Source organism: Urocampus carinirostris, chromosome 12 (assembly GCF_059441175.1).
Source record: "Urocampus carinirostris isolate Australia breed hairy pipefish chromosome 12, RoL_Ucar_1.0, whole genome shotgun sequence".
Lineage (NCBI taxonomy): Eukaryota > Metazoa > Chordata > Actinopteri > Syngnathiformes > Syngnathidae > Urocampus > Urocampus carinirostris.
In genome coordinates this window covers 22,788,042-22,800,207 of record NC_142360.1, presented here as the reverse complement: position 1 = coordinate 22,800,207, position 12,166 = coordinate 22,788,042, and the positions used below count along the sequence as shown (strand labels likewise).

The following is a 12,166-nucleotide window of genomic DNA, read 5'->3' as shown; positions in this document are numbered from 1 at the left end:
TAACATATGATACTCGTAGGTCAAGAAATTTGTTTATTCCACATAAAATGAGCCTCACCAAGAGGTAGCTGATGGCCATCTTGTTGCAGGGGGTACCCCACAAAGAAAAACACTTGAAAAAAGCCTGATACAAACAATTAGAAGAAAAAAATGTGTGATCTGGTCTCAAGGAGTCTCCTTAGCGCACTGGTGTCAAACAGGCGGCCCGCGGGCCAGATCAGGCCCGCTAAGGGATTGAATCCGGCCCGCGAGACAACACTCAGAGAAGCACAAGAGAAAAACAAGCTGCATGTTAAAGTATGTCAACTTGATGTTGCCAAAGCCAGGTTCCTCTCACAAAGACACTGTACTTGTATTCATCTCTCTCTCTCTCTCTCTCTCTCTCTCTTTCCACCCCTTTTCTCCCACTCTCTGTCTCTTTCACTCTCTGTGTCTCTCTTTTTCTTTGTTGCTCTTTGTCTCTTTCTCTCTCTGTGTCTTTTAACCTCTTTTGCTCTTACTTCCTTTTTTCCTTTTCTCTCTTTTCTCTCTCTCTTCCCCCACTTTGTGCTTTCTTTTCTCCTTTCTCTCCTTCTGTCTTTCTATTTATCTTTGGATTTATTTTTTCCTCTCCCCTTCTTTCCCCCTCTCTCACAACTTGTCTTTTTATCTCTTTTGTTTTTCACGCTCTCTCCCTCTCTCTCTTTCTTTGTCCCACCCTCTCTCCTTTTCTCTCCCTCTTTCTCTTATTTCTTTATCTCTCTTTTTCTTTCTCTTTAATCTACTGGTCCGGCCCCCGACAGAATTTTTGTTCTATCGTGTGGCCCCCGAGTTCAAATGAGTTTGACACCCCTGCCTTAGCATGTATTCTTCCTTCGTTGTTGGTTTCAATATCGCACTTATGAGCAGATTTTTTCAAATATCGACATTATGGATACAAAGGAAGTACTTGGATTGGAACGATACTATTTCCCTGAAATCAATACTTCCCTACTCTGCCAATTTTCCACAACACTTGCTATTTTTTAAGATTGAAATCAAGTACAATAATCCTTATTTGTATAACCCTCAAACAAAAATTTCCCAAAGGACTGCACAGACCATAGAAGAACACCCTGGTCTAAAATAAGAGCAAGGAAAAAACTCAAAAACCTCAGAATGAAGAAAATGAAGAAAACTTGAGAACGGGGCTCACATGAGGCAATCCCCCCTTGTGGACGACCAGGATTCAATGGATATTGCAAGGTCATTAACAGACAGAATGTCCAGTTGACAGCTTCCTGATCTCGATGCTGGTTGTAGATCATGGGTCAGCAACCTTCTTGGTATGGAGTGCCACTCTAAAATTTTTGTGTAAATCAGTGTGCCACACCTAGATTAATGACTCGCACAACTTTTTATTATAACTAACAGAGCTGTAATTTTACACCAGTCCAAATATACTGTACAACATGAAAATACATTAAGGAAAGCACGGCGGATAAGTGGTCAGCGCATCCGCGACACAGTTCTGAGGTCATGAGATCGAAGCTTCCTGTGTGGAGTTTGCATGTTCTCCCCGTGCTTGCGTGGGTTTCCTCCTGGCTCTCCGGTTTCGTCCCACATTCTAAAAACATGCATGTCAGGTTAATTGGCCGGTCTAAATTGTACCTAGGTGTGAATGAGCGAGTGAGTTGTCTGTCTCTGTGTACCTTGCGACTGGCCGGCCACCAGTTCAGGGTGACCTCTGCCCACTGCCCGAAGATAGCTGGGATAGACTCCAGCGCCCCCGTGACCCTACTGACGATAAGCGGTGTAGATAACGAATGGATGGATGGATGAATATACATTGAAATCGTATAACTGAACAATTTATCTTTCACTATTCCTGTTCATCAATTAACTAAAAAAAATAATGTGAGCAACATGTGGAAAGGCCTGTAGATATCCATGGCTTCAACTTTTTACCACAAAAATGAACCAGAATCAACCATTCTTCATCAACAATGAATTATAGTCAGAAAAACATGTTATATGGATAGCTACCATACCATTCATCAATGAAATCTTATTGCGGAAAATATCAAAAATTGTAAATAACAGCAACAAGGCAGAAGGCTACTTGAAAATAAGTGCAACAGAAATAACCACTGAACAGCAGCATGCACGCACTCCCACACACACGTGCGCTTCTTTAATATATTCGCCATCAGTAAATGGTTTTCCGTGCTTTTCTATGTAGTGAGCAATGTGATAACTTGTGTTTTTAGCAATGAAAAAGGTTTTCAGGGTCCGTGTTTGTTTGCCGTACCTGGACACAGTGCGTTTTAACGTCTCCGCCTTGTCAGACTCATGCTTGAATTCATGTTTATGTTTCGTCCCGTAATGACGTTTAGCACTTGACGTGCAAGGTACAACGCTCTCGAGGCATAATGCACAAATATGGTCATTTATAGCAAAAAGCCCCAGTCATCCGTCCACGCTGGCTGGAAAGGCAGATTTTTTTTTTGCTGGAGGAGCTGTCATTCATTTATCGCACGCCGGTGTTTCTATGGCTGGGTTAAAACACAGATCTCTCCTCTGCGAGGCGCCGCGCAGACACACACGGAGCAGAAGAGGAAGGGCGCTAGAGTAAAGCCCCTAAACAACACGGAGCGCAACTAAAAATATCTAAAATTAAGGTAAAAATGTGCATTTTTTAAAAATAATATATTATTTTTAATTTTGCTGTGCGCTCGTGTGCCACTGGGTGACCCCTCGCATGCCAGCAGTGGCACGCGTGTCATAAGTTGCCGACCCCTGTTCTAGATGATGCCATACATCAGGTCCAAGTGCCAGTACAATGGCTCGAAATGCATGCACCATGCAGCAATCGGAATCAACCTTCCCCTCAAGGAAAAGAAGAAAAGCGTAAGAGGTCAACATGCATAGTAAGCTATCAAATATGGGGCTAGGTTCACACTGCAGAGGTTAATTCCGATTTTGGGAGGAAATCTGATGTTTTATTGAGATCCTTAACATTTCCAACTAAATGCGACTTGTGTGCGACTTGATCTTCCTGAGTGTATGCCACTTGTATCCCGCATGCACAGCAGAGGACATGTGACGTCCGATGTAATGCAGTCGTGTTTAAGGAAGTACTCATGGATGTAAACAGTGGAGCGTTGTCCCCCAAAATGTTAATCAAATCTAAAACCTTGCTTTACCGCATTAAATGCTGTCCCTGTGGTAGCGTTTGAATGTGAATATTGTTAACTAACACTTGAGTATACTATCGCTTTAAGAATGAACTCGATCGACATGTTGTGAATACAGTTGTATGTGATGCAATGTTGGCTGTTCCATGAGTTACAAAATAAACAAGTGTTCATCTTCAATGAATGTGTAAATTTATGACACTGTGTTTTCGTCCACCATGGTTGTTGATTGTTTGTACCTCCCCGCCTGGTTGAAGGCCAAATAGTGACTCCTGCCGCCCATTGATGACTTCCATGTCACATGAATGCGTTTCAACCGTACAAACCAAAAGATCAGATATGTTTTAGATTTAGGGGGCTAAGTCCTGTGTGAAAAAAACGGATATGTTCCATTTAGACGGACTTTAACAGATCGGATCCAGGTCGTGTCCATGCAAAAAAAGTCAGATTTTCCTTAAGTGTGAACCTAGCCTGTATGTTTTAAGTCTAGATTCTGCTAATTTCATCTTGGCTCTTGGAATCATCAGTGGGCCAGTCATGGTACAGGCTTCCTTTCTTAACACTACAAGAACAGGTGTACTTTTAGGTAATAGTACTAACACTCCTATGCAGGCTGACATGAAAAACTTCATTTGATTGATGTCTGTTGTAGGTTTCTTTAACGGGGCAGTATGTCGTATTTAGTGCCCCCTAGTGGCACAAAAATAAATTTGATTTAAAAAAAAAAATTGATATAAATAATAGAAAAAAATACATTAACCATCATACCAATGTAAATTTTTATAAATATTCGTAGGGCAAGAAACGTATTTCTTTTACATAGCAGAATCCATATCTATATACCATCTTTGGCAGGCATCTTGCTGCTACGCTTGTGTTCATTTTGCTCTGTTTTTCGTTCGTATTATACAATATAGTGCTATCTAGTGGTCAAATATTAGACAAAATGCCTTACATGTCCAAATTCTTGTTTCATTCAGACTACTTATATTTAAATATTGAGATTATTTACTTTGTTTTATTGAAAAAGAATCACCTTACAGTATCTAAAATGTAACATCTATTGATATAACGGTAGAACTGCTAATGAAGTTCCAGGTTAGTGTAACTACTACTTTATTGCGAGTGGTAAATTTGATTTAAAGGCGCTAAAATGGCGTCACTCAGTGGTAACAAAAAGTAGTGAACGTGTGCCTTTGGGCATTTTTTTCCCCGATATCTCGTACACTTACCCCTTGAATTTGTACCACTGTATAACAGAATCCATTATATTATAGTCGTAGGGACACAAATAAACATGAAAAAACAAATAAAGTAAAGAAAAATATAAGTAGATACAAGTTAGGCGCGCACAGGGTGCGGCAACGTAAGATGGCCGCCGATTGCCTCAAGGCTCACTCGGGATAGGGGAAACATAGTGAAGATTCATGTCGTAGATATGTAGAATACTTGATTTCCAAGAATATCAGATAAATTAATTCTTGCAGTAAAACTGGAATTTAAGAGATACAAATAAGAAGAATTTGATCTCTCGGGGTGTTCAACCAGCCCAGGAGCGAAAAAATCAAAGAGGCGGAACAAATGACTACCCCGGAAGTACTTTTTCCAGCCGGTTCTATTTTGGATCAAAACACTGCACGTTCTATTTCACACTTAGAAAAACAACAACTCGAATGCGATGGCGGTTCCTGGTGCGTAAAAGTGTATTATCTTTTTGTTTATGTGATTTAATTTTCTTTTTTTAAACACTTGGAGATGATCAGCCGTCATGGAAGTTGCTACGTTTTGCTAACATCAGTGACTAGTGCTGTAACAATGGTCTAGAAATATGCCTTCTTTTGGAGGACTAGTTTAACAATAATAACAATATATGATGTTTTTTGTGGCCACTGTTATCAAAAGTACAACTTTGTTCTCTAAAATGTGTTTTAATCCAACAGGCCCGAACAAGGATAATATAAGAGCTGGATGCAAGAAATGCGGATATCGTAAGTATACAATTTTCCAAAAGATCAGACCGACATAAGTGTAGCCTGTTTTTTTTCGAACCAAATCAACAAAAAGTAACCTAACGGCAAACTTTGCAAATAAGGTGTTATTTTTCTTTGTTGTTGTTTTTAGCAAGCATAAGTGATGGCAAAAGATCACTCTGCAAGTACTTAAAGGGTTTAGTCTGTTTTATATTTATAGGCACACAAAAAAATCTATTTGCAACCTTTCCTCAATGTTTATGTCATTAAACAATCACACTAAATTGTTGTGCTATTTAAATGTCCCTCTTGTAGTGGGTTGTACATAATTCACCCACGGAACTATTGTTTAGTTGGCGAGTTCCTAGGGGGACTCTTAATTCGACCGGTTCTAGCCACTCTCGTGTGTTTGTTTTGGTTATCGCAAGTTTACATGTTATTAAAGCAGCGTCCGTTGGCACCTTTGTTTGACACTCCGCCTACGACTCCCGTCTCTGCTCGCTACATTGGTGACCCCGACATTAGTCTCGTGGAAGTTTCCGAGGCTGTGCATACTACTGAGCATACCGTCATGGCATACGCGCCCGTTCTCAAGCTCCCCGAGTTCTGGGAGTCATCAGCGCTAACGTGGTTCGCACAAGCAGAGGCTCAATTCGCCCTGCACGGAATCACTAATGATGACTCTCGCTATTACCACGTGGTGTCTGCTCTGGGGAGCTCAACTGCAGCCAGAGCGGTGAGTTTCATCACATCCCCTCCTGAACTGGATAAATATAAGGGACTGAAGGCATATCTCCTCAGAATCTTTGAACTGTCGCGTTCTGAGCGTGCTCGACGCCTCCTTGCTATTCAGGGCTTAGGAGACAGTAAGCCATCGGATCACATGGAAATGATGTTAAACTTGCTTGGCACCGAAGAGCCAAATTTTCTTTTCATTGAACTTTTTCTGCGTCACATGCCGCCGCATGTCCAGACGGCGCTTGCGAATACAACCATTACAGATCCGCGTGCACTGGCAGAGGAAGCGGACCGGTTTTTCCTGGCCACACATAGATACACACATGAGGTGCTGGCCCCTACACGCACTTACAAACCATCAAGTGCGACGCCCCCAGCCAGCAAGGCACGCGCGGCCACCGACGATCAGAATGTGTCAGGTCTGTGTTACTACCATGCACGTTTTGGGCCCAGGGCCAAGAAGTGCCGTCCCCCTTGCACCTCCAACGCGACGGGAAACTTCAAGGCCTGCACTCTGTAGCGGCCGTGAGTGCAGGCGCAAGAAACCGGCTACTGTTCATCCGGGACGCCATCTCCGGCCAAAAGTTCTTGTGTGACACCGGCGCCCAGAGGATCGTCCTCCCTGCCACTGTGGACGATGTGGGGGGGGGAACACATGGACCTCCATTAACTTCTGCCAATGACACCCCCATCCGCACATATGGGACACGGACAGTGGACGTGTGTTTTGGGGGTCAGCAGTTTACATGGGACTTTGTCACTGCGGATATTGCTTTTCCTCTTCTTGGTGCAGATTTTCTGTGTGCCAATGGATTACTCGTCGATGTGAAAAATGGCCGCCTCGTTGACGCATTGAATTTCTCCTCTCTCGCGTGTGTCCGCGACAAAGGGATTTTTGAGGGTCTGTCCAGCTCTCTCTTGGACGGTGATATTTACCACCGGCTCCTCGCCGAGTTCCCCAGTCTGGCGAAGCCCACCTTCTCAGCCTCCACGACCAGACATGGGGTTGAGCACCACATTGAAACCAAGGGGCCCCCGGTTCATGCCAGGGCCCGACGACTCAATCCAGACAGACTGGCAGTTGCTAAATCCGAATTTGCTAACATGGAACGTCTCGGCATCATTCGCCGATCAGACAGCCCCTGGGCCTCTCCACTACACATGGTCCCGAAACCAGGCGGTGGCTGGCGCCCATGTGGGGACTATCGCCGCCTTAACGAGGCTACCACGCCCGACCGTTACCCAGTCCCGCACATTCAAGACTTCTCTGCACACCTGGCGGGCAAACTTCTCTTTTCCAAGGTGGACCTCGTGCGCGGATACCACCAACTGCCAGTGCATCCCTCAGATATACCTAAGACGGCCGTGATAACTCCATTTGGGTTGTTCGAATTTCTCAGGATGCCGTTCGGACTGAAAAATGCCGCTCAGTCCTTCCAAAGGCTGATGGATTCAGTGCTCAGGGACATGCCTTTTGTGTTCGTCTACCTGGACGACGTCCTGGTTGCCAGCTCCTCAGAAGAGGAACACTTGGAGCACCTCAGAGACCTCTTCACCAAGCTCAGTCAGCATGGCCTGATTATAAATCCCGCGAAATGTGTTTTTGGCGTACGCTCCATCCACTTCCTTGGGCATCTCATCACCAAGGATGGGGCTTCCCCCCTACCGTCTAAGGTAGAGGCCGTCTCCACCTTTCCTCAGCCGCCAACAGCACGGGGCCTCAGGGAGTTTCTCGGCATGGTGACATTCTACCATAGGTTTATTCGCCGAGCCGCTGATGTCATGCGCCCACTCTACGAAGCCCTCAAGGGCAGGTCACCCAATCAAGCTGTTGAATGGACCACTGAGAGGATCAAGGCATTCGAGGACACAAAAACCGCGCTGTGCCAGGCAGCCATGCTGGCTCACCCAGCCCCCGGAGCCCCAGTCGCACTGACTACAGACGCATCAGACCTTGCAGTGGGTGCCGTGTTCGAGCAGTGGGTTGACAATGCTTGGCAGCCACTCGCCTTTTTTAGTCGCCAGCTGGTCCCCAGAGAACGTAAATACAGTGCATTCGACAGAGAACTACTTGCCATCTGGTTGGCGATTCGCCACTTCCGTTTCATCTTGGAGGGCCGTGAGTTCATCGTCTTTGTTGATCATAAGCCTCTTACGTTCTCCATGTCCAAGACGTCCGAACCATGGTCTGCCCGCCAGCAGCGCCAGCTGTCATTCATATCGGAATACACGACTGACATCAGGCACATTGCTGGGAAGTCCAACGTGGTTGCGGATTGCCTGTCCAGAGCAACCATCAGCGCTGTGCAATTGGGGCTTGATTATTCCAGTATGAGTGTGGACCAGGCTTCTGATAACGGCATCCAAACGCTCAAGAGCTCAGACACTGGTTTGCGGCTGGAGGAGGTTGCGGTCGGAAACTCAGGGGCCAAGCTTTGTTGTGACGTCTCCATGGGTTGGCCTAGGCCGCTTGTCCCTGCTGGCTGGCGTCGGGCTGTTTTTGAGGCAATACATGGCCTGTCTCATCCTGGCAGGAAAGCATCCATTAAGCTAGTGGCCCAGAAGTTTGTGTGGAAAGGGATGAGAAAGGACGTCCGGGACTGGGTCGACTCATGCGTGGCATGTCAACGCGCCAAAGTGCACCGTCACATCAAGGCCCCATTGGTACCATTTGCCATCCCCGAACGGAAGTTTGACCACGTTAACATTGACCTGGTGGGCCCACTGCCCCCTTCACACGGTTTCACTTACCTCCTGACGATGGTGGACAGGACGACCCGTTGGCCTGAAGCAGTTCCGCTGACTTCCACCTCAGCTGTCGATGTTGCCCGGGCGTTCATCGGAACCTGGGTCGCCCGTTTTGGACCCCCTGCAGATCTCTCATCTGACAGGGGCGCACAGTTCACCTCCGAGATGTGGAACACGGTTGCCGAGAGCCTTGGAGTCAAACTTCACCGCACCACTGCCTACCACCCCCAGGCTAACGGGTTGTGCGAGCGGTTCCACCGCTCGATGAAAGCGGCCTTGCGCGCCAGCCTGACCGATGGGGACTGGGTCGATAAGCTACCCTGGGTCATGCTGGGACTGAGGACCGCTCCCAAAGAAGACCTTCAGTGCTCTTCAGCTGAGTTGGTTTACGGTCAAGTGCTGCGGGTGCCAGGTGATTTCATCCCAGACCCAACGACACCCTGGGCTGCATCCAGGGAGAAGTCCATCTTGCAGGGCACTGCGGGAGCGTTTGTGCCTATCCCCACATCGCGACACGGCAGGCCAGTTTCACGGGTTCCCTCCAACCTGCGCTCGGCTGGTTTTGTTTTCATTCGCCACGATGCCCACCGCGGACCATTGCGCCCTCCTTATGATGGACCGTTTAAGGTCCTGCAGCATGGCGACAAGACCATGGTCGTGGACATTGGTGGTAGGCCAGAGACTGTCTCCGTGGACAGGGTTAAGCCTGCCCACATGGATATGTCCAAGCCATTGGAACTGGCCCAAGCCCCACGGCGCGGCCGTCCTCCTGCGGCACGACCCTCCGGTCCCGTGGGTACCCACTCTGACCCTCCGCCCCCAGCAACTGTGGGCTTTCCAACTGAGTCCACAAGCTCTCACCCCCCCGCTGTTCCAACTCCTTGTACCCGCAGTGGCCGGGTCAGCGTCCCAACCAGGCACAGAGACTTTGACTATGGGTGAATTCTGGGGGGGCTTGTGTAGTGGGTTGTACATAATTCACCCACGGAACTATTGTTTAGTTGGCGAGTTCCTAGGGGGACTCTTAATTCGACCGGTTCTAGCCACTCTCGTGTGTTTGTTTTGGTTATCGCAAGTTTACATGTTATTAAAGCAGCGTCCGTTGGCACCTTTGTTTGACACTCCGCCTACGACTCCCGTCTCTGCTCGCTACACTCTAACAACTTTTTGCTGTCATTTTAGCTGGCCATTTGACATTCGAGTGCCGAAACTTTGTGAGAGTTGACCCCCAAAAAGACATTGTTCTGGATGTAAGCAGCACCAGCACGGAGGAAAGTGAAGAGGAAGTCCTGGATAGTAGTAGGCCAAGTCGGCGAGGTATGATACCATATTCGAAGCATGTCCTAACACCAAACACAAAATTGACCGCCTGATCTTGAATGTCTCAGGCCCTTCTGAAGAGGACCGAAAAAAAGACAAACACAAGCAGAAGAAGAACAAAGAAAGAAAATCAAGAAAGAGGTAAGTTATTTCTATCACGAGCAGGGTTCGTATTGAAAATGCTTGAATTTTAATGTTATATTTTCAAGAATTAAATAGTTCTGGTATTTTAAATTAAATGCTTGTAAATGTTTGAAATGGTTGTCATGTTTCTCATAAAACCTGCCTAAAAATAATGCTTTGCCATTGCGTTTCTTCTTCCCTCGTGATTATCGACTGCTGGCATTAGATGGCTTTGTCCTATGGAATGTCATTGCCCCCTATACGTTACGCCCAAGAGGACAGGTGCATGTTACACCTAAATAGAGCACTAGGAAATGTGTATTAGTGCAAGGATTATGTATCAATTACGAACATTTATTATGTATCTTGCAAAAGTAGCGTTTCCCAGTTATAACTTTCCCAGTTAACTTCCTGCAACTGAAAATGCAACCTACATATCACCATCAGTTTACAACATCCATATTAGGATAGATTTGTCTCAAGAATATCTACACAGGTATTGTTCATAGCAGCAAATATATTTGCAATTTACTTAATTTTTAAAAATCATATGTCTTCGGAAATGCACATACCAAATAAAAATTGCATATGTAAATCACAAATATGTTTGAGGCTCTGCAAATTTCACCGGATTTCTTTTAATGGTACCGGATAAATCAAAAAGCTGGCTGTAAAATGTGCGTGAATTTAGCCATGAAAAAGGTGTAAAAACCTTGTATAAGGCAAAAAATTGCCTAAAACTTTCATGCAACAATTTTTAGTTTGGGTTTGAAAAAACTCTGTTGGGGACTTAAAACGACTTGTGCTTAACTGCCCACCACTAAATTGGTGCGCTACGTTGGCGCACTGCTGACCGCTACCCTTTTATCAATTGTCGATTGTCTGAGTGTGCTTCTGGGTCACGCCGAAGATTTGAGCAGAGGATTTGTGCCATATATGACAATGAAATGACATGAAGACGCAGCACCGACCTATAATGGAAAAGGTACCCGGGGAGAGGCCGGCCGAGGCGAGGAAGGCCCGAACTGTGTAGTGGAAAGGGGGCTTAAGATATGCATGCATGTTTAACATAAGTATACCATGTTCTTCATCAGATTTTCATTTTAAATTGCCTTTCAAGATGACATGTATGTTTTTGGTCTTTGATTTAGTCTATTCATTTCCCCACAAAATGTGACTCATACATGTTTTTTTCCCTCTTAATTATGCATTTTTTGGCTGGTGCGACCTATACTCCAGAGAGACTTATAGTCCTGACAATACTGCAATTGTTTTAGTATAGTGTCAAAGCATTTTCGAAATTACTTTTCCAGCTTACTTGAACTTAAACCATTTATTATTTTTGGATTTCTTTGCTCTTTTATTGTAGAACAGTGTTGGTCTCATCATTTTCACTTGCTCCCTCCCTTAGACATTCTTCACCATCAAGTGACGAAGACGCTCCCAGGAAGAAAAAGAAACGGAGCAGGTCCATATCCGCGTCTGACGCTGAAGAGCGAAAAAAGAAAAAGAAAGTGAAGAGCCACAAGAAGAAGAGTAAAAAGAACAAACGGGAACACGGGAAGCATAAAAAGACGCACAGGAAGAAGAAACGGGAAAGCTCCTCTTCCTCCTCCAGCTCGAGTAACAGCGACTAAACAGAGTCCAGGGGTCCACTTTATTTTTTTTTATCTTTTCAATTCCGTGTATATTTCTTGAAATTTTTCAAAAAGTGACTTTTTAAAATGGACTGGTTAAAACGAGTGGGAGAGCAGTAGTGGGAAGTTTTTTTGGAGGGGGGGTCTTCTGAAAAGAGGAATGCTATGAAGCTCAATATTTTTTTAATCCCCAGAAAATTCCATTTGAGATAATTCCTTAAGTCAGGAATGCTTTGCTGTACATTATCTCAATAAACAAGGAATATTTTTACTAATTATTATCAACGCAAACAAATCCAAACTATTAACTGCAAAACTGTGCAAATATTTTCCAGTAGATGGCAGCAAAATGCAGGAAAGGCGACCTACCTTGAACACATCGCCAACTCATCAGAACTTCATGGAATATTTAATATTGTTTGCTTACAAAGGTAAATTATCTCACCGAAAAGTGGGTTTCCATTATCAGTTTTGG

General features: G+C 45.2%; 1 protein-coding gene across 1 annotated transcript; it reads left to right on the top strand.

Moving 5' to 3' along the window:
* The first annotated feature begins 4,720 nt into the window (after positions 1–4,720).
* On the top strand, positions 4,721–11,966 carry srek1ip1 (SREK1-interacting protein 1). The gene is made up of 5 exons (XM_088349527.1): positions 4,721–4,846; positions 5,096–5,143; positions 9,794–9,928; positions 10,000–10,072; positions 11,466–11,966. The coding sequence occupies exons 1-5, from the start codon at positions 4,834–4,836 to the stop codon at positions 11,689–11,691; spliced, it is 495 nt and encodes a 164-aa protein (XP_088205653.1). The 5' UTR covers positions 4,721–4,833; the 3' UTR covers positions 11,692–11,966.
* The last annotated feature ends 200 nt before the right edge of the window (positions 11,967–12,166 follow it).